This window comes from Equus przewalskii, chromosome 23 (assembly GCF_037783145.1).
Source record: "Equus przewalskii isolate Varuska chromosome 23, EquPr2, whole genome shotgun sequence".
NCBI classification, from domain to species: domain Eukaryota; kingdom Metazoa; phylum Chordata; class Mammalia; order Perissodactyla; family Equidae; genus Equus; species Equus przewalskii.
Genome location: NC_091853.1, coordinates 6,230,548 through 6,252,728, shown reverse-complemented (window position 1 = coordinate 6,252,728; position 22,181 = coordinate 6,230,548). Strand labels below are relative to the sequence as shown.

At 38.2% G+C, this 22,181-nt stretch overlaps 1 protein-coding gene and 1 long non-coding RNA gene across 3 annotated transcripts in view; one reads left to right on the top strand and one right to left on the bottom strand.

The window, feature by feature from the left end:
- The window catches only part of LOC139078876 (uncharacterized), a 61,196-nt gene extending 59,097 nt beyond the window's left edge, over positions 1–2,099 (top strand). The window contains exon 3 of the long non-coding RNA XR_011532042.1: positions 1,342–2,099. This is a non-coding gene — a long non-coding RNA (uncharacterized lncRNA). The remainder of the gene's footprint in view (positions 1–1,341) is intronic.
- Positions 1–22,181, bottom strand: part of MROH9 (maestro heat like repeat family member 9) — an 83,046-nt gene that overhangs the window by 14,357 nt on the left and 46,508 nt on the right. The window contains exons 9-17 of one of the 2 annotated variants that reach the window (XR_011532040.1): positions 21,754–21,878; positions 18,398–18,547; positions 15,456–15,610; positions 13,813–13,978; positions 12,534–12,676; positions 11,366–11,503; positions 9,770–9,890; positions 3,778–3,915; positions 1,713–2,035 (exon numbers count right to left, since the gene is read on the bottom strand). Coding sequence is in view for 1 of the 2 variants with exons in the window: in XM_070591054.1 (XP_070447155.1) it covers positions 1,713–1,889; positions 3,778–3,915; positions 9,770–9,890; positions 11,366–11,503; positions 12,534–12,676; positions 13,813–13,978; positions 15,456–15,610; positions 18,398–18,547; positions 21,754–21,878 (1,313 nt within the window). In the remaining variant the exon portion in view is untranslated. The remainder of the gene's footprint in view (positions 1–1,712; positions 2,036–3,777; positions 3,916–9,769; positions 9,891–11,365; positions 11,504–12,533; positions 12,677–13,812; positions 13,979–15,455; positions 15,611–18,397; positions 18,548–21,753; positions 21,879–22,181) is intronic. The other variant, XM_070591054.1, reaches the window with a different exon arrangement.

The window sequence follows — 22,181 nt, the reverse complement described above, 5'->3', positions numbered from 1 at the left end:
CCTAAAAATATAAATGGCTAATATGGCTTCATATGTTCCTTCCCAGATGTATTTATGGGGAGCGAAGTCTAACCCTAAAGCAGTGGTAGTCAAATCATAAGTTGCAGGGGCCGGACGGGGGATGTGGATGAGCAAAGCAGGTGGCATTTCAGGAAGGCAGGGAGATGACGGAGACCGGGACAAAGAAGAACCTGGCCAGTGTCAGAGAGGACACCCAGCTCCGGCAGACTGTTGCCAAGTGGGTTTGTGGGTTCCAGTATTCCCTGACATTTCATTCACGATTCAGATTTTTGTGAGAAATCTTTCAGCTTAAGAATATTGGATTTATACTGTTTTGGGGCTAAACTTAACACACCTGCATGTTGCATTCATCTATGGGCCACTTGTTTGTGTCCATGGATGCCAGGAAGACATGCAAACCATTGAAAGGCCATGTGGACCTGTGGAAAGAGCTCTGGAGTGCCCACACTTGTTGAAATCTCAGTTTTGTCCCCCAGAGGTTCAGTAAACTTGAGGAAGTTAATTTTTTTTCTTTTAATATAGAGAAACATAGTAACATAGGCTCATTGATATCCTAACATTTTTCAAATACTCTGCCTTCAGGGAATGACATAGGGTAAACTGATACTTGATAGTTTTCTATTTTCTCTAATTTTCTTCTTTTCATTTGGCTTGGTTTGATTAGTTTAGTCGGGGTTTTCTCCAAAATGATTTCCTTTTGAAAATAGTTTTTTACTTGCACACTCTAACTACATACTAGCATATGAACTTGGCCAAATATTCACTTCTCTTTGCCACAGTTTCCTTATATGTAAACTGGATAATAGTAATCGAATTGTTTAGAGAATTATAGAAGATAGTGCATGTAAATCCCTTAGAATAGTGCCTTGTATGTGGTAAATGCTCAATAAATTTTAGCCACTATGACTATTACTATCATTGTTTGGGAAAATAATTTTTGCCACTAAATCCCTTAATTTCTGTAATTTAATAATATTGTGCCCTTCTTCAGTGAAATCTGAATAACTAAGAACATAAATTTTGGCAGGATAATTTACTATGAAATAATTCTCTGGTTCACAAACAACTCATTACAGAAATCTTTAAAAAGAAATAGATTCCCCATGGCATGCCAAACTGTTTTTGCTTATTAATATGTATTACTGTCATCCAACTTTTCTGGAACACACTTAACATACAAAATAAGAATTTTCAAAATGCACAACCTTCTGATGAGATACGTTTTAATTAAAGTTTTATATGATAACAACAAACACATTTGAGGCATTACATGTCATTTCTAATCCCCATAACACACCTGCTACTGTCTCTGTTTTACAGATGGGGAGACAGACGCACTAAGAGACTGGATCACTTGCTCAAGATTTCGCAGCTAGTAGGAGGCAGAACGGGGATTTGAACCCAGGCAGTTCAGACCCAGGGTTAACCAATATATAGCCACTAAGCTACAATTCCTCTTTCAACCAAGGACAGAGGCTTTTCCTGGATTCTCCTTTCTTATGGGTAGACTTTTCCAGGTTCTCATAAAAGAAAAAGACAGTACTTATCTGACAAATATCCTCATCTCTGGAAAAGAAATGGTGGCTTTGCCCCAAATGACAATCTTGTGTCAACTTATTCTGTGATGTAATATCATTGCTTCAGCTGAACTGGAAAACTAATGATCTCACACATCTTACTGTGTAACTCACATGATCCATCAGAGGGCAGTAGCTGGAAGCAATTCTGGTACACAAAGAGGAGTAAGTCACCTTGTCCAGTTTGCCTAAAAGTCTTCGAACGGTGACCAACGCCCGAATTACAACAGTCTTGTCTTTGGAAAGGAAGGCATCCAGGATGGATGTTAATAAGCTGCAGACATTTTCTATCTGCATAAAAGGAAGACAACGGTGGGGTTTGGAACTCCAGGAAGACTTGAGCTGGCCTTTGGTATGCAGTGCTGTGCTGGACAGGCTCACAGGAGTCAATTGTCAAACGGTGAAAAATTTTGTAAGTTGATCATTAAAAAAAGTCACTATTAAAATTTAAATTTCACAAATTTAGAAATAAATAAAAACAATGGCAATACATACTTAAAACATATCACTTCCTATTTCTTTGCTATGTTTTACTCTCATATGTCCTTGAGGTTATTTCTATGTATCATATGCATATGGTGGGAACATTAGGTAACGATGTGCTGCTGTGTATCTGTTCCCAACTCCATGTTCAATGACATCCCCTTGATAGCTTGAAATCAGCCAGGTGGGAGTATTTACACCAGGGAAATTGGTCTCATTGCCAGAAAACTGATTGTTAAACATTTACCAACACACCACCTGCAGTATGACCTCTAAAGTGTGATCTGTTTGGACATGAGAGACACTGAGCTGCTGAGCCAGGTCACAGGAGTAAACTGCAGATCAGAACCAAACAGAATAGAAAGCAAAGAAAAAAATGAAAAGGAGACAACAAAGAAAAGAAGGAAAGACTGGAAAGACAAGAAGTAAAATAAATAAATAAATACTATTTGCAAAAACAATAGCCAGAAGCCACTTGTGTCCAGCTGGAAAGTTGAGTCTTTACTGATAGTAGGTGAAACCTCAGCTCTGGTTCACAAACAACTAGTTCCCTCACTCTCCACTAGTTTTCTCTCACTCTCTTAGATAACCTTGGCACAGACTCTCCCTTTCAGTTGTTAATAACATCGGGAAAAGTGTTAGTCAAGGCAATAAATAACCTGCTGTATACTAAAAGAACGCGCATTGAATCGTATGATTTATTTAAAGCAAATAGACCATGGCTCATTTCATTCTAAATTCAAAATAGGTGTCCAATGACAGGCTTTAAGTTTTCAGAGACTACGCTTAATAGATAAATGAAGATTTGTTATTAAATTTATTATTAAATCAACAATGATTTATGGAGCATCTGCACTCTCAGCAATGTGCAAAGTACTTTGGAATTTATGAGAGAATTACGAAACATTTGGGTATGCTTAGATTCAATCTTCCTAGAAGGCAAGAAGTATTCATGTGACTTGGGAAACAATGTAAGACAGTGGTTCTAAGTTTAACCTGTATTAGAATCATCTGGAGGACTTTTGAGACACAGATTGGTGGGCCCCACCTCCAGGATTTCTGATTCTAGTGACCTGGGGTCAACCCTGACAATTTGCATTTCTGGCAAGTTTCCAGGAGATGCAGATGCTGCTGGTTCAAGAATTGTACGTAGAGAACCAGTGATACAGAATATTATATAGGCAAGTGCTCGTAGTTAGTGTGGCTCTGAGAGGGAGGAGGCTGCTAGAGATCAGAATATTCAGTGAAAATTAACTTGAGCCAATTATTGAAAAAGTAGAAAAATGCAAATATGTAGAAGTGAAGGAATAAAGTGTTACGCGTGGAAGAAAAAGCTTGAGTTTGTGCTCTGAGATAGGAACTAAAATGTATGCATACGTGGATGCTGGAGGGGAAATGCACATATGTGTGTGGTTTAGACTATAAGGAGTGAGCTCGTGTTGGGCAATGCTTACACATTCTGAATTCAGTGAACGATCTTCTGGGAAAAATGCAAATAAGGTGATAAAGCCACTAACCTGACTTAACCCATCCCCTCCATTCAATCCAGTTTCCTTATTGATAAACATCAGGCTTTGATATTGTTTTGGCTACATAGAAACTGAAAAATATCAATGTTTTATCAGTAAGGATATTGAGCAATATCCAGTCTCAGATCATGACGGTGACGGTGCTGTCAGACACAGATCCCACACACCTTATTGATAACTGGCGCCAGGCTGGCAATTTTCTGAAGGCTCAGCTTGCTGACCACAGGGTTGGAGTCATTGACCCAGTTTCTGAAGAGAACCAAAAATTCTTCTGGGAATGGGTCCTTGAAGAAGTTATTCAGAAGCTGAAAGAACACAGTTAATAAGTTTATAAGTAGAGTAAAGGCCAATGCATCATTTCTGCTTCAGTTATAAAAATCAAGACATTTTTAATAGAACTGGAACACAAGTCACACTAAAACTCCAAATACTTATACGTACTCTTGCGTATATTTCTGTGCTCGTAGAAAGAAGTAGCAGTCATAATGGGAAATAGATGTTTTATACATGTATTTATTTATTATTTATATATTAATATGTATGTTTACATATTTTACAAATAATATATTTATATATATGTTCATTTATTTACTTATTTTTCTCTTTTTCTCTCCATTGTTGGAAACCAAGTGACCAAATTTAACTGAACTCTCTCTCCCAGGTTGTAGTCAGGTGGGTGAGTTCCTTGACAATGACGGTTTATATACACTAGGAGGTCACGCCTACTACGAGCTAGGCACTGTGCTAGTAAATCGGGCTACAGCAGTGAGCAAAACAGTCTCCATCCATGACCTTGGAGCCTACAGACTAGCTGCAGGGACTGATACTGTACAACGATACTATAGTACACTATAATATACTATTCTAATGAAAACAGAGCTGGTAACCGTGGTGAGTACTGAAAAGAAAAGCTACGAGGTGCCACGAGAACATTTAAAGGAGTGCTGAATCCGGACTGTGCAGTGTAGATTGAATTTAGAATGAAAAGTGATATTCAGATTTGGAGTTGAAAGCAGAGTTGGCATTAGCCAGATAACGTGTTTGGAGAGACATCTCCAAGGAGGGTAACTCACGTGCAAGGACCTGAGGTAGATGAAGCAGGGTGTGTTTGAGTACCTGAGAGAGGGCCAGAGTGAGAGGAGGGAAAGGAAAGAAGACTGGAGGCCAGGTTAAGGGTTTTAGTCTTCAATAGCTAATACCCAAAATCAAGGTGCTGTTATCGCGAGCCTTTATGCATTTAATAACTAGTAGCCAAAATATACATATTTGTAAAATCTCTTATAAACACTATCACAGTTTTATAAAAAACTAGTTTTCAGTGAAGAGTTTAAAATATCACCCGGTCAGATCAAGTGCACAGAAAAATAGAGTGAGAGAAAGCAAGAGGAAGAGAAAGTGAGTGAGAGGGGAGCAGAGACCATGCAGTATTCTTCTCGACGTCCCAAAGAACTTTCACAAAAGTTAAATACCAGATCACGAAAACCAATAACTTCCTGAAAGTAAAACATTTAAAAAGCAGGTTTTTAAAAAAACATAGCATATATAATAAAAGAAGAAACCAAGAAGAAAGTTTAAATGGAAAAAAAAAGAAAGCCTATAAGCACTCAGAATTTAAGAGAATACTCCTCCATTTTGTGCATTAAAATTATAAACCACAGAGGAAATCAAACATACAATAAGGATTACTACAAGACACCGAAAACAGTAAAAAATTATATAATACAATAGATATTTACACTGTAATTAGAAGTAAATGCATAACTTGACTTAGAAATATTAAAAATGAACAAATTATTTCCTGAAATTACAAGAAATAAAATGTTACAAAAAATAAAGCTGTGCTAAATAAAATCAGTGTAAGAAAATAATAAAGATAAAAGCAGAGATTATTGAATTGGAAACAGAAAGCCAGTAGAATTAATAAATCTAATGCCTGGTACACACAAAAAATCATTAAAATAGATTTTGACAAATATAATATTAAAAAAGGACAAGTAAAATGAGCAGGAAGGAAAAAAGTGTGAAATAGACTAAAATTTAGAGAGAATACTGTGTATACTCTGTCGGTGGTTTTTAACCAAGGATGCACACCAGCATCTTCTGGGGAAGCTTTTCTGTATTACACATGTTGGGGCTTTATTTCAGTCATGAAGCAAAGAAAGTTGGATAATTGAAATAAGATTAAGAAATAGAAGAATGATAGTTATCAAATAAGATCAAGTTCAGTTCTTTTCGAGTGATCTCCATGATTCAAAATGTAAAGGCATATTTTTCCTTTATAATTAGTAACTATTCTCTGGGGTGATAATTTGATACTATGTGAATATTCTGTTCTCCAACAACCTTTCCCTTAGTGGTTTTAAAATTCATTGATGATTTTTTCTTCCTTCAGTTATTACACTGGGCCTTGCAAAATGGTGATTTTCTACATCTAGCGTTCCTTCTACATTTATTGGCTGGCATCCATCTCTGTCTCTGTCTGACCGTCTGTCTGTCTGTCTCTCTCTTCCAGCTGTCCAATTTTGAGTATCACCAAAGACTCATGGATTTAAAATTTTTTTTTCAATATACTACAGTTATTTGCAGTTACTATTTCTTTGATGCCCAAATTTGGCCAGTAGGAGCCCCTCAAGTTGGACTCTTGTGTCCTTTTGACGTGACCCACTTACCTTTGAGCATGTCTTTGCTTGTGAAAAAATTAGATGCCCCAGGCTCATCTTATATGTTCCTTGCCCCCTGACATCAGCCATTTCTTCAAGAAGACAAGTTTCCTTCTTAGTGAGAAATGTTGTTGAGAAACCATTAGACATGGGTACTTGAGTGTACTCACTGCTCTTGGAATATCATGTCTTCTTGGCCTTTACTTGAGCTGGGAAAATACTTTTTTTTTAGTCATGAGTTCATTTTGTCAATGTTGATATATTCAACTCAAATCTAATATAACAGAGTTGATGTTAACTTTTCAGTTTTATGTTTTCCCCATTCTTCTCTTCCCCGGAAAACCTTGGTATCTAATAGCATTAATATAGTAACTCATTTGTTTTCTGCTATATAATACATACCATTGTCTTAAAATTATATTATCAACACACAATATCAATAAGCTTCCTGAGTTAAAGTGAGTATTTCTTTCTTTTTTTTTGAGGAAGATTAGCCCTGAGCTAACTGCTGCCAGTCCTCCTCTTTTTTGCTGAGGAAGCCTGGCCCTGAGCTAACATCCATGCCCATCTTCCTCTACTTTCTATGTGGGACGCCTACCACAGCACGGTGTGCCAAGGGGTGCCATGTCCGCACCCGGGATCCGAACCGGCGAACCCTGGGCCGCAGAGAAGCGGAACATGCGCACTTAACAGCTGCGCCCCTGGGCTGGCCCCAAAGTGAGTATTTCCTTACAGATGTTTTTGTCCTTAGAATTTGTCTTGCTGAGGATGTACTGCTAAAGCACTGTGTTCATAAGTTATTTGATGTCCTTCACGAATTTGCGTGTGTGTGCATGAGGGAGGGAGAGACAGAGAGAGAATCAGACAATTCATTGAGAAAAACACTACGATCATAAAAGGTAAGTGGGCCAGGAGAGATTATTCACAAAACGGAACTGTAAACTAAAGGCCAAGGCAAAAGACGTGATTCGGGAAAATAAAGGTAACAATTCGAGCAGAGGGAACAATGTCATCCTTATTTTTCATACATCAGGATCATAGGACTAGAAAACGCAAGAGAATCAACTAAAACATTGTTAGAATTACTAAAAGAGCACAGAAAAGTAGCTGAATTCAAGTTAATACGGTTTAGTTTTCCTGAACATACAGTAATATTGAGCTCAGAAATCTAATGAAAAAGGCCACATTCTCACTAACAATTTAAAATAGTATAAGCTACTTAGTACTTTCAAAATTAATATGTAAGATTTAGATGATACTGCTAAAATACTGAATAAAGAGAAGTGAAAATACTATAAAAATATCAAACATTCATAAGAAGCTCATAGCTAAGTTGTAATTGTAATGACACTTTCAGCAAGAGGATTTTTGTTTTTCATTTAAACCTGGAAAAATTATTTTAAAATTTAACTAGAAGAGCAAATATACAGGAAAGACTAAAGAAATTCTGAAAAGAAGAAAGTTGCTTTGCTAGATATTAAAATTTATTTGCAAACTGCTGTAATTCAACAGTGCGCTACCTCCACAAGAATGAAAAAATAAATGGAACCTAACAGAGTAACCTGAGACAGACCCTGAGATGTGTATGTGTGTGTGGATGTGTATGTGTGTATGTACACGAAATTAACAAAGGTAATATCACCGGTGAGTAGTGCATTTGAGGCATATTAATTAATGATGCTGGGGTAGGTTAATTATTTAGCAAAAACTAAAGTTAGATCCTCACTACATGGTATATGACATAAACTTCATGTGAAAGAAAATTACATGTAAAAAATGTATCAAAAAATATATACATATAAATACATTATAAATAAATATTTATCAACTCTTTGACCAGGGTAGCTTTTTTTAATGCTCAATTTTTTTGAAAAATGCACATTGCATAAATAAAATTAAAAGGCAAACAACAAACTGAGTACTGACTCTCTACAGGCATTATAACCAAATATATAATAAACAATATTCTTCACAAATCTGTGGATTTGTGTGTGTGTGAGAGAGAGGGAAAGAGAGAGACAGCGAGAGAATCATAAAGTTCGTTGAGAAAAACACAAGGATCATAATAGGTAAATGGGCAAAGGAGAGATCAAATTGTTCAGAATATGGAACTTTAATTTATGAATAATTATATTTTTTAAATGTTTAATCTCTCTAAAAATTTAAAAATTAAGGATAAATCAAATGACCCACAGGACATCATGTCTACCTCTCAAATTGGAAAGCTCATCATTGTGGCGAGAGTGCAGTGGGTGAGCAGCCCATGAACTGCATGGGGAGCATTGGTGGGCACCGCCTTCCGGAAATAAGCTTGGCATTAAAAATCCTAAGGCTTGAGAATGCTTATACCTTTTAGTTATTATTTTAGATTCTTGGAATTTTTTAAAAGAAAAGAATCTAAAATACTAAAAGAAAAAGATTTAAGCACAAAGATATAAACTCTATTGCTATTTACATTAGTAGAAAATTAGAAATAACAAATATATATATAAATAAATGGCATAAGCATCCATAGTACTATCTTAAGTATTTCTGGCTGATAAAATTAAAATAAAGTAAAATGCACAGATGGTGTGATCAGAACAACTAAAGGCCAAGTGACCTCACAGTGAGCTGGACAGTTGAGGATTGCCCAGAAGTTCCAATTACAGAAAGTGGAGGAAGAATGTGGTCATCGCTGAGTCCTTGGAAAGACATGTATTCCAATCTCCAACAGCAGTAAGCATGTACTCATGATGAGAGAGACAATTGGGTTTCATTAAACATCATCTGTCATATTAATGATGCTTATATAAATCTATGAGTTTGTAAATTTCTTTGAATGTATTATTTTATGGGAGCAATTATGTATGTCATATTTAGATCTATTTAATGTTTGTACATACTTAAATTGCAATGCAATAAACATAATGAGAGATTCAAGTGCATTAAGCAAGTTTGAAAATTAGATTCGACTCAGATAATTTCAATTTATAGAACTTTCTACATATCTTTAGCAAGCAAAAGGACTTCCTCAATTTGCATGGCTCTAGTATGGCATTACAATATATGACGTGATATTAACAGATAAAGTAAATCGTTCTACATCGTTATTTTACCTAGTTATTTGGCCCATTACTTTTTTTCTTTTAGATGCTCTGAAGCATCATTTAGATCCCAGTACCTAGTATCATTAGTGAACTCAGTTATCCCTTGATATACTTTAACAAGCATGCAAAGATATGTGAACTGGTAGTACAAAAATAATCAGTGTTTGTGCAAATCCATGCCCCCTAGGGCAAAACAAAAGCCAACTTTTGGAGCAGGCTAAGGGACAACCCTCCTATAATCCAGATCTATCTCCACCTCACCCCCTCAACTTCAGATATCTGTCATTGTCTTAACTCTTGGTAAGAATCAACATTCAGAGAGGGAGATAAAAGGTTGGAGTGTTGATTTAAATTTGTATAAGGAAGGGGAATGGGAATCCGGTTGTTCACAGTCTCCTAATAAAACTCACTTCAGTGAGGAATATTACTGTGATGACACTGTCTTCTGACCCTCTAGGACCTTCTACTGAGAGCTTGTAGAGATAATGCAAAGTCTCTGGAAACTGTGGGAACTTATAGTCACTGAGAGTTCTGTAAAGGAGAATAAGGCACTGAATTAGCAAAGAAGATGAAAACACTTTCTGCATCAGTAAATGCTAATGGTAATAAAGAGAGAATCATTATTCTCAGGTCTTGTACCACCCACATAAAAAGAAAGATATTATGTAATATTCCCTAATCCAAGGTGAACTGCAGCCCCATTATAAATTCTACACAGACTCTCGGGAATTATATATACTTGGATCACTGACAACATCTCTTTCCTTAAAGTCATCCCCTTTCCTGTCTCTCCCATCCCGTGCCACAGGACAGAATGTCCTATATTACCAAACGATGCCTGGCCAAAGGGAGAGAAAATAAATAGTTCCAAATAAATGTCTTGGTAATCCAAGACAGGCATGTGGTTCACCTTTGTGGTTTTAGACCAAGTCCTTTTTTTGAATGATAGAACAAAGAAGAGAGTTTGGGGTTATCTATCTGGGTTATTCAGAAGAGGTGGTGAGCTCTGATTCACTAAGCCATTCTCCATAACACACTTGGGCGCTGGCCAGGCTCATGTTGGCCTGGATCGGATCAATAGCAGCAGGATTGCAAAGGATGATGTGACAGTGGTTCCATTTGAAGATTTCAGGTCGGGATTCCAAACCAGTGCTCCTCAAACTTTAACGTGTGTACAAATCACCCAGGTATCTTGCTAAAATGCAGATTCTGATTCAGTAGGTCTGGAAAGGGTCATGAGATTCTGTATTTTTAACTCCCAGATGATGCTGTTGCTCCTTGTCTTTGAGTAAAAAGATACTAGGTACTAGGGACTCTTCATTAGTGGCCACTCGCAGAGGACAGCTGTACTACACTTTTACAAAGTAAGATGAGTTCTTGAAATCTATGTGCAAATAAGATGCCATTTTAAAAGCACCAAGAACTCTGAGACCATATAGACTACATTTCTGGGTCAGTCACAACTTCAAATGGTCTATTATGTTGTCAAGGCCACGTATCTTGATTCTTGATCAGAAAATCTGATCCCTATAATCAGAAGCTTGCTGTTCACTAATGGGCTAAGTAGAAAAAACCCTTTCTAGTACAATAAAAATAAAAGTCCTCTTTTATTATACTTTCCCAAGTTTATTTGTCTTTCTGAGCACAGGTTTTTGTCAGACCTCTAAAGTGGGAGCACGTCTATAACTGATGCTGTCAGAGCAGGACTCAGCTAACGACAGAGGAAGGAGAAAGCAGACTGACCTCTAGCTCTCCCTATCTGAGAGAGGAAACTGTCCTACAGAGGGAGGATTAGTGGGTATCTGTCTCACCAGGCAAGAGGGAAGGAAACGGAAACGTATCCCAAAGTAAAATTCCCTCAGAACAAGAAAAGAAGTAGAAATCAAATGGCAGTTCAGATCATTAGGAGAGATTTGGAAGTTGGAGTGGATATTGATTGTGTTCCCACGTGGCTTCATGGTAGAAAGACGGAGAAGGTGGGACGGAGACTCAGCGCCTGCTCTTACTTGGCCACAAGGTGGACCCCGTGATGGTGAAACAGCTCTTGGGAAAACTGGTTCCGGCAATTCTTTTTCTTTAGAGCCATATCCACCTGTTGCAGTCCAGAACAATTCAGCAGAACACTCAGGGCGTCCCAGGCATACCTAAGGCCCCAGAGAAGAGCAGAGTCATCACCTGACAGCAGCCTTCACATGGCTAAGTACATGTGACCTCCCTTTTCACTACACCTTGGACAGGATGCAGGTTTTGGGAAAGGGGATGTTTCAAAGGAAGGAGACTTCTTAATGCCCTTCATTTCCCCTGATTATCAGTACATGGGATGTGGCGTTAAACTGAAATTGTAGCACGTACGATCCGAGATTAATCATGGAGGAGCTTATTACTTTATTAGTTTATGAAGAGCTTATTAGCAAAAGAAATTGAAAGATGTGATGACTTGCTAAAGGTGCCTGTTGATTTTCTTCTTTGGATGCTTTAAATAAATAGGACATATCCTCCTCCACTTGGCATGGTTTGAGGCATGCCTGCTTGGAAGACAGAGAGTGATTAAATATCTTAATGGGACTGATTGTGTTTTAGAGTTCTTCCGGGTTTAGAAGTCCACAATAGACAAGAGCAAATAGCAGACAATTGCGTCCAGATTTCCCTGGAGAGCAGCAAAGCTATTTGTACTCTCTTGGGTGAAAGGGAAAGGCTGACCCTCACCTTCTGTGGATGGAATGACTGCAGGCTATCACAAGCCCACATCTCACATCACCAACCGCAAAACAACTTTACAGTCTGCAGAGCACGTTTGTGCACGTTATTTTATCTCACACATACGATTACCCTGAGAGATCACTATCAGAGAGTAAAAAGCAGAGCTGCACTGTGTCTGGCTTTGGGTCTAATGCTCCTCTCGGCTCTCTCTCTTTGGTGGCCTCCCGTTGCGGCAGGAGTGTGGGAGTGGTTCTCCATACACTACACACACACTTAGGGAGGGTCCTAGCTAACTTCTAGCTACTTAGGATAGCTACTTTTCTGAAGCTACCCTTCAGAGGAGAGAAAACTGTAATAAATGAATGCACTGCATATGGGAGTATAAAGAGTTCCACATGCACCCAAAGGAGCGGAAATAATTGATAGCTAGAAGCTTATTTCTTATTCAATCTAAAATAACCACTACTGTCTCACAAAGGCCTGTCCTCTGTCATCAGTTTCAGGTTGCTGCTGTAAGAGAGTTGAAGCATGAGAGCCATCAGGAGCTGAGGGAAAAACTGGGCCACTGCTTTCTTGTAAGGACAAACAGGTAGCAATGTGCACAGGGCCTGCGATGCCTATAAAGGAAGGACAAAGGAGTCAAGAAAGTAACCATCTCTCTCTAAACTCAGTCATTCTTAGTGTGGGGGGTGAAGGAAGGGACTCTGCAACCCCTCCCTCAGCTTTCTTGAAGGAAGCCTGAAGCATGCACGTGTATTCATTCATTCAATGACAGTTACTAAGTTCGTTCTTAACCAAGAGCTGTGCCAAGCATCGTATGCAAGGGGCTCCCAAAGCACTATCAACATTCCCCTGGCTGCCAAACCAGCAGGAAGTAAGCTGTTACCCAAGGAGGGTGCACATCCCAAGGTCCCCTTCATATGTGGCCATGAAGAATAGTCAAACTAATAACCCAGGTTCTCCCTGTGCTAAACAACACAGGGCAGTGAGATATCTGAGGGGGTGCGTGCCAGGTCACTAACAAATCATTTGGTCCACTGCAGTACCCACCACATCAGAGGAACACATCCCACCCCCTCCACGTGTTTTTTCTACTATATCTCTGTAAGACTTGAATTTACTCCCAGGAGAGGTGATTTTGGTCCTTGGGAGATACATAATGATGGACACAAATGAGATTAGGCCTTCACATGCCTATAAAAGTCTATATGACCTAGCTGGTGGCTACTACCCTGACATCATCTCTTATACGTTCATCCTTGCTCAGTTCTCTCCAGACTTTTTGCCTCCTTGCATTCACTGACCTACCAGGTAAGCTCACATCACTACAGGACTTTTGCCCTTCTCTCTGTCTAGAATGCTCTTGCCCGGATACCTGCAAGGATCACTGTGTCACCTCATTCAGGTCTCTGATTAGCTGTCACCTCAGCATAGAGGCCAGCCCTGAGCAAGCTACCTAAACTCTCCCTGTCACTTTCTTTTCCCCACACCACCTTATGTTTCTTCTAAGCTTTATACCGTCTGACATATGATACATTTATTTGTTCATTGTCTGTGTTTCTTACCAGAATATAAGATCCAAAATCAGGATATGGCACATAGTAGGCACTCAATAAATACGTGTTGAATGAATGAAAGAATGAATGAGAGCAGGGCTGTGTCAAGGAAGGATGACTGAGTCCTTGGGCAGATAGGGATTTTCATGATCAGGAAGACAGTGCTGAGAAAAAGAAACACTCATCATATTATTTACCGCCACTGGCATCATATTGGTAGCATCCAAAGAGAAACGTCTCCTGTCCATTAGTTTATCGTGCATTTCCCCAGGCTTTCCTTTCAGTATCAACAAGATCGTCTTCAGCACGTGAGGGGCCACGCTCGACTCAGAACCAGCCGCGTGCCACATCATTATCAAGGTGCTGAAAACACAATCCCACACCCAGAAAGAGAATCGTAAGTTTTCATTGCCTACTTAATACAGTGACATGAATCAGGAAAAGAGTCTTGGTTTGACACCTTTATATAGCAAAGATATTGCAAACAAGTCCAAAACAAACTGATATTCCCATTTCCAAAGGATCTCATTAAGTCTTTTGTCCTTGAAAACCGAGGAAGAATTTCGAAAGGTCTTATGGAAAATACAGCCTGCAAGTCTGCAAGTTCATTTCCTACTACTATTTAAACGTCTGTCCAGCTCACCGTCAAGAGCTGATCAGCTTTCTGCACCCCATACTCTCTCTGTACTTCCCACCTTGTGATCTTGTTTGCCCAGAGATAAAAGAATATTTAAAAACTGATAGGGAAATACAAATTAGCATATAAAGAAACATATCGATTAAAAAACCTAAATAGATTTTAAAAAAACCCATGTAAATTTAAAAATTTAAAAAATCCTTTCACACAGTTGGGGTTTAGTTCCTGAAGAGAAAACATTGAGTCTTATGAAGATTTTCTGTTTTCAGGAATTTCCTAAATAGTGAAATACTTTGTGAGTTTAAATTTCTTAAATAAATACAAGCTTTCATTTGGAAAGAGGTCAATCATATAATTTATTTAGCATTTTGTTGATTTTGATGCCTCTCACAGATGTGAACTCATTTAAACCATACAACAGCTTTATAGATAGAATTTCCTCATTTCACAGATGAAGAAATTGAGGATCAAGAGGTTTATGAAACTTGTACGATATCACACAGAATGTAAGAGTCAAGGCTCGGTTGGGTTTTAGGTTCATTTGTTTCCAAAGCCTGAATCCTTTCCATGATATGACCTCCTGCCTTTTACACTGTCGATGGTAGAGAAGTAATACCTTCCTTTCCAACGTGTAAACGATAGAAATGGAGTGATAGGATTTACTAAGCTCTTCTAATGTGCTGTTATTCATACTGTCCCATAGGCTCACGGTAACATTCTTTTCTTCTTAAATATTTCTTGTGATCTTGGATCATGAATTTTGGGTGAACAGTTAATGGACAAGGCACTCCCAGTTATACCTTGGAATATTTAATGTTTTGTTATTTCATTGGTGGGTGGGAATATCCTACATCGGTACTTCATAATTGAGAAAAACACTCTAAGAATGTTATCACATATGGTTTGGAAAAAAATCTATTACTACTTTGAAAAGAGATTTGTTCCTATGGAATAAGCAGAACATAATTTAAAGCCTAAGGTAAATAATAGTGACAATGATCATTTCTTGATGGCCTCCTGTGTGCCAACTATCGTACAAGGATATGAATAGCACATATCGTATTTAAGCCTTACAATCATCCTCTGTGATGTGAAAATAGATATTCTCTTTCAGCGAAAAGGAAACCACACCAGACCTGTCCAGTCTGTCTGACTCTGGAGACTGGGAACAAACTCTTGCGGAAGGGACAAGGGGGCCCTTACTTGTCTGCTGGGACTGGGTAGTCCATCATTTGAAAGATGACCTTCTTTGGTGACATGCGTGTCAGCAGGGTGATGACCTGCAACATAGCTTGCTTCATAATGTGAGAAGAATTGCCTCGCAATTGCTTATAAATAAAATCCACAATCTTAGACACCTGGAAAAGTAATTTCACAGGTCAACAAGGGTCTCCAGTTTCATGGCTATGTCTAAACCAAAGCATTTCTTAGACAAAAGAATTCAGTCCTTCTCAGAATGACCAAGGCAGCACTTAACACATAAATAAGCATGAGCAGAAAGAAAATTTATGTGCTTGACTAAACAATGCAAAATATTTATTTGGATGAGGAATAAATCTGTGCATTTATGGATAGCATGAAAATATCCATTTTTTAAAAAAAGTTTATTTTAGGGGGTAGACTTCATTGTATAAGACATACAAGCTCAATGTAGAAAACATATGTATAATTCAAGTCCTTTAAGAAGAAAGTAAAAATAATGGAACAGAATAACAATGGAACTATAAACATCAAAAAAAACTTTCAGAAAATTAAAGATTTGAATCTACATATTGAAGGAGTGGACCGTGTGTTGGAGGAACGGCCCAGAACGGTAAATGTTGAGTCATAATTTTGCAAACTCTAGTCATAGGCTTCATGTTAGTTTTATTTTTTCCTCTTCTTATTCATTCTTGAGCAAGGCGAGTTCTAGCTAGACCTGGGATTTGTCTTATATCAATGGTTGTATATTCAGCTTCAAATTTAACCCACCCAGATCACCTCACTTCTTATTTTGAAAATACTCAGAGATCATAAACTGAAAAGTTGTTGATGTAAATTTACATTCCATTGCAATTGCATAACGTGCAATTCAATTATCTGTGCACTGCCTTCTACTCCAAAGAAAAACAAAAACATAAATGAAGTGTTGTTAAATAGCGCAGGACATTCCTCCCACCACATTTGCTCCAAGGGGAACGTGACATGGGAGACAGTAAACCGCGGTTCTTCTCCACTGACCTCTTCACTATCGGGTTTGGAACTTCTCCTTCTCCTCCTCTCCCCCTCCTTAAATGCAGCATGTCTCTAAAACAAGCCCATATGTTACTGGATGCTTGATTATAGAACCAGCGATCTGCTTTAATCCTCAAGGAAAGACTTGCTGTGTTAGATTTATTTAGAGCCTGTAAGCCCACACACTATATGCAATTTAGGGGATTTTCAGGGATGATTTTAACCAAACACAATTTTTCATTATAACTGACTTTAGAAGCTAACTCTGTTTAAGACGAGAATCCACTATATTCAGTAGTTCAATAGTTTGTGGCAGCTGGGATGGGGCAGTAAGTTGCTGAACTCCATTTCTGTTCAGTTTTTTCTCGGTGTTCAATGATTTAACTGTAACAGAGGCTAGTTTTACGTATCTAGTTTTCTGTTTGGCTCTTCTTCCTCTCCGGGGATGTGATATGGCTTTATCTAACCTCCCTTTTGGTGTTCTTTCTCACAGCATGAGAGGAGAACTTTATTTTGCCAAGGAAATGACTGCTGCCCTCCAGTTTACCCCTTGGCTGTGGCTGCCTTCTGGAATACTCCTGTCTAGCAGCATTGGAGTTCTGTAAGAAGCGTTGCTTCCTCTTTCCTGCTCTCTGAATTTGAGTATGAGCTCTTGGTTTATTTTCAATCATATAACACAGTTACATCAGGAGCGGGAACTGGGAGTTTCAGGGAGCTGGCTTCATGGGCAGGTGATCTATGCATTTGCACAGGGTCCCATACTCAGAAGGTCCCCTCACTTTGTTTAAAGCTCTGCTGCTGCCATCTTGAAATTTTTAACAATTTCATCTTTGAGCTTGTGTTTTTTAAGTGAAGTCCTATTGGACTTCATGCATCAGGAGGCATGTGAGCAGAGATCTGTGCAATATGTGAGTCAGCCGTGGTTCCTGCAGTCCCATTCACATGCAACGTTTATGATAAGTGCACAGAATTCTCGTGGACCCACGATGTATAACATTTAAGTGGGAAATCAAAGCGAGTGTAACCACAATAAGCACTTATTGAAGCCTCAACCACTTAAGCTGAAAATGATGACATAGAAAGAAAGAGAAAGATGAGGTAACCCGTAAATTCTTTTCCTTCCAGTCTTTCTTTCTTTATCAATAAGCTGAAGATAGAGACTGTTAATAGAATGTCTGAGTGACAAGAAGTGAAATAAAGACAACTGAGTTAGTTTTATGTAGTGTTTCTACTCTTCTAGTAAGAATGAGCTACATATGCATGGACAAGCCATGAAATATGAATTACATTATTTTGTTGATTCTGTGTATGACTTAAATGCTGTTATATTTATATCTATAACTGGCATTGCACAATATAAATATAGATGGTAAAATTCATGCTAATAACTTAAAATTTTAATTTTTTGTTTACTTAGAAAGAGATTAAATAGAAAATAAAAACACCTCAACAAACCGAGAGAGAGAGACTGTGGAGGAAAGGAAAAAACTTCATATGCTTGTATATTTAATGGTACTTTTTTCCTACGTTTTGAACAAGAAGCTCCACACTTCATTTTGCAATAGACCCCACAAATTATATAGCCAGCCCTACAGCAAGCTGAAGTTCTTTGAAAAGTTTCCTTAATGATTAAGCAGTGGATTTCAATTATAGCTGTACTATTTTACTGTTATTAATATATTTCTTTAAAAAATTTGAAGCAAATACCGCAAAATATTATGACTTGATGTGACTGGTGGTGAAAGTTCATCCCATTATTTTCAAAACTTTTTGGTATACTTGAAACATTTCACAAAAAAATTCCCATGATTAAAGTGACACAATGAGCAATGGCAAGACATATATTTGAAAAGAAGTAGGCATTTAACAAATTCAGCAAGAGCACTTTGGAGAATAAGCTCTGTGCTCACTGCTCATTGTCAATATCTTACCATGGTGACCTTATGGGCGTGATATTCCAGAGTCAGTTTCAGTATGGTCGATGCCTCCAACGCAGTTGTATAATCAGACGCAGACAGTCGCACCAGGAGACTCCACACAAAGTCAGTCAGCAAGGATGGCATTAAGGTTTCTCCCACATTCTGAAACCAAAAAAGAGAACCATGACTCCAGCCTTACCTACACAGACAGAGAAGCTCGGACATCCTGAGGGAAACTCCAGGGCCGAGCAGGCCACGTGATTTTCCCGGGCCCTACGTGCTTTTGCTGTTGTGGGCCTTTTTCTATTAAAAAATGTTAAAATACATATTTTACAACTCTGTTGATATTAAGCTGACTATCATTCAAGCTGAATTATATATATATATTTTTTTCTTCTGATTTTGAAAGCAACTAAAACATTTTCATATGGATATGTCAGCTCTGGAGGCAGACCAGGGAGAAGAGGAAAACTATGGCATTAAAAATAAGAGGAACTATAAAATATTGATTTTACCTAAGTTTAGCTGTTCAAATATTGGAAACTATTATGAACTTCTTCAGCTTTGGAAATGAGTTTGCTCAGATCAGAAACAAGCATGATTAGTAGAAGGTGCAGGAGGGGATGAGATAAGAAAGGCAGGGCGATTCTGCGGTGTGGACTTTTCTCTTTCCCAGAGAAGGATAAAGAAACAGGAAGAGATAAAAGGCCCATATGTCCATGGTTGAGGTACAAAAACTACAGTTCAAACAATCTCTTTCTAAAGTTAGGGGAATATCCATGGACCATAAAATATGAACAAAATTACACGATTATGGATCTCTCAGTTAAGAAAGATGGATGAGCTGTGTTTTCTCCTGTGTCATTCTCCCAAGTACACAAGGTACCCAATCTTGACAATAAAAGCTTTTCTGCATGCCCTGTGAAAGGATGGAGTGTTGCTCTTTTTTCCAGTAGGGTAGGACTGAGGTCTGAAAAAGAATGGATGATCACCAGCCTCCCTCCCACTGGGCAGAGGGGTAAGGGACGGTATTGTTGGAACGCTATGGAGAAAGCCAAAGGAGGGTCACTAAGGCTTGGTTAGGCAGACTGAACATCACTAATAGTTTACCCCTCTTTAAGAAAGCCAGATTTAATTATATAAGATGGTGAATTTTTCAAAAATCATTGGAAGGAGGAATATTCTCTTTTGAATAATTATTTGTTTATTCAACAAACTATTTTATGTTAGTGTCTATTTAAAAGTTGTAGAAGAAGCAATTCCTAGTGAAACTTAGAGCTGGTGTTAGAAGTTCTGTCATATGAAGGTACAGATATGACAGGGAGTGCATCAAACGACAGGGCTCACTTTGTAACAGGTGATCTACATGCAACTCATCAGAAATATGCCAATCACAGAGAACAGCTGGACTCTCAAGAGACCCCCTTTATCTCCCCCTGTTTCTCACTGTTACACCGTGTTGTTACATATTATGTAATTCTAACTACGTATTACATACTCGTATATACGAGTACACATCCAATGCGCTACTCATTGTAATAGTTGTATAATATACTGTTAACTTGATATTCCACAATTTGTCATTTATTTATCCATATTTGACACACAGTTTTTAAAAGAAAATCATACATTTGTGAAGGACTTCTTCTAATAGGTAGATATATTATTTTGAGTTATTTCCTTTCTATAAATTCCCATGAGTGAGATTGCTAGGTTATTTGGTATGAATATTTTTTGTTTGTTCAATCTGTGACACTTTCAGGGCCCTCAATAGCTCCTGTAGAAGACAGTGTCCTCTCTTATAAGTGGTCACTATATAAAAAGGAGAGCCTCTTAGTTTGTAAACTCCTTTCTTTCTTTTTTTTTCCAATCCAATCATCCTATTTACTGGGGTTTTGCTTCTGCCTCTCTTGGCTAAAAACCTTGCTGCTTATACTCCTATTTGTGTCCTTTGAGCTTTTTCTTTGGCTAAGGTCCTCTTGGTCCCCTTCTTACAACCTTAGCTTCTCTCAACCCACCTGTTCCAATCTACCTTTGAAAGGCCCTACCTCAGGGATTTCCAGCTACTGATCTCGCACACAGTCCTAGCACTGGGCCCGCATTGGTCTCACAGTTGGGAACTGAATAACAGGTCCTGCATACAAGGACCCAGGGCACCTCGCTCCAAACCCAAGGATTTCTAAATCTGATGGACATTAAACTCAGGTAAGAGAGGACACCGACCTGAAAGTGGTGATAATACACTTCAAGAAATGCTCGGAAGAGGCTCTGAGAAGGCTGCCAGTCCTAGGCTCACTGGCGCAATCGTGGCATTCAGGATTTCAACTCCAGGATACTGGAGTAGCGGATGGAAGACTGTAGAAGGACTTTCAGTACACCTATACAGGTAAGCCCAGTTTCTTCATGTAAATGGACAACTTCATAGTCAACAAGGCTTGTGATTTTTGAGGGGTGGTGGATTATGAATAATGCTGATTTCGGAAAGATGCATCATCATGTAGATGCATACTTAAGACATCTATGCAGTATTTTTGACCATATTATGTGAGGTGTATCACTTCTGCATCTCCTCGGGCTCCCACAGTTCTATCTACCTCAGTTGTGGGAGGGAAAGGCACTGCTTCATATATGTAGTTTTAGGAGGAACCATAAGACCTTCCCTACTCAAGAGATGAGATAACCTGAAGGGCCTCTCCAGCAGATTTCCTGAGCTGTCGGCACAATGAGAACAATAGAAGGCTGTTTGTTGGACAGCCCAACCTAGGCTGCCATGCTGGGTGACCTCTCAAGCATGGAGAAGCTTGTGTACTTGAAAGAAACTGAGGGAGTATATAGAGCGATAGAGCCTCATGGTTTTCCCTGAGGGTTTGGTCCGTGTAAAAACTATTTACTTGGTCCTGAGGTTTATCACTTAAACTTCAAAAAAAATTTAATGGGTTTTTAAAACAAAATCTAAAACATATTATTTTGATGTTTGCTGAGTAAATTATAATAGTATTGAAGAGCCGTTAATTGGTGACTCCATTAGTTTTGCTAAATAACCAGAACTTCCCCATCTGTATGACCTATTTATTAACCAAACAAAAAGAAGAAATAAAACTAGGAAAGACGTCTGTCTCTCATTTGCATTCTATAAGAATTAAGCAAAATAATATAAATTGCTATATTCAGGAATAATAGGCATAAATTATTATTAATAGAGATGAAAATCAGGAAGCCAAATACTCTATACATCATTTACTCTTTGCTTCACTGAATTAAAAAAAATGAAAAAAATTATTAAAAATATAAACTGATGAAACAAGTTACCACTATATGTAACAACATACATTAAAAAAAGGCATACGATAAAGCAGGGACTAAGTTACCTGAGCAATTTTAGTTTTCTCTCGTTGCAAGGCCTTGGGCAGGAATTCTGCATCAGAAGCAAAAGGCAGGAGGTGCTGGCTTCCAGATTTATCATACTTTGCACTTTTGTTTTTTAAGATATCCGCTGTATTAAGGAAAAGAGTTTAAGATTTTTATTTGATCACTGGTTCCTTCTGTGGCATTGCTATTACCAATTTCCTCTTCCTGCCAATTCTGGAGATCTAAAGTTTTCTGAATCTTGAACTCTCTGCTGATAGTTTAGTCACACGAAATATTATGACTGCACTGACCCAGAGTTTAGAAAGTGTTTAAGAGAGGTCTCTCTGAAGTAGACATGGAGGACATTGATAATTTTAATAGGTTGACCAGAAGTCAAATACATTTAGGCCATCAAACGCACTGTTTAGTTCACTGGAAAAGCTATTGC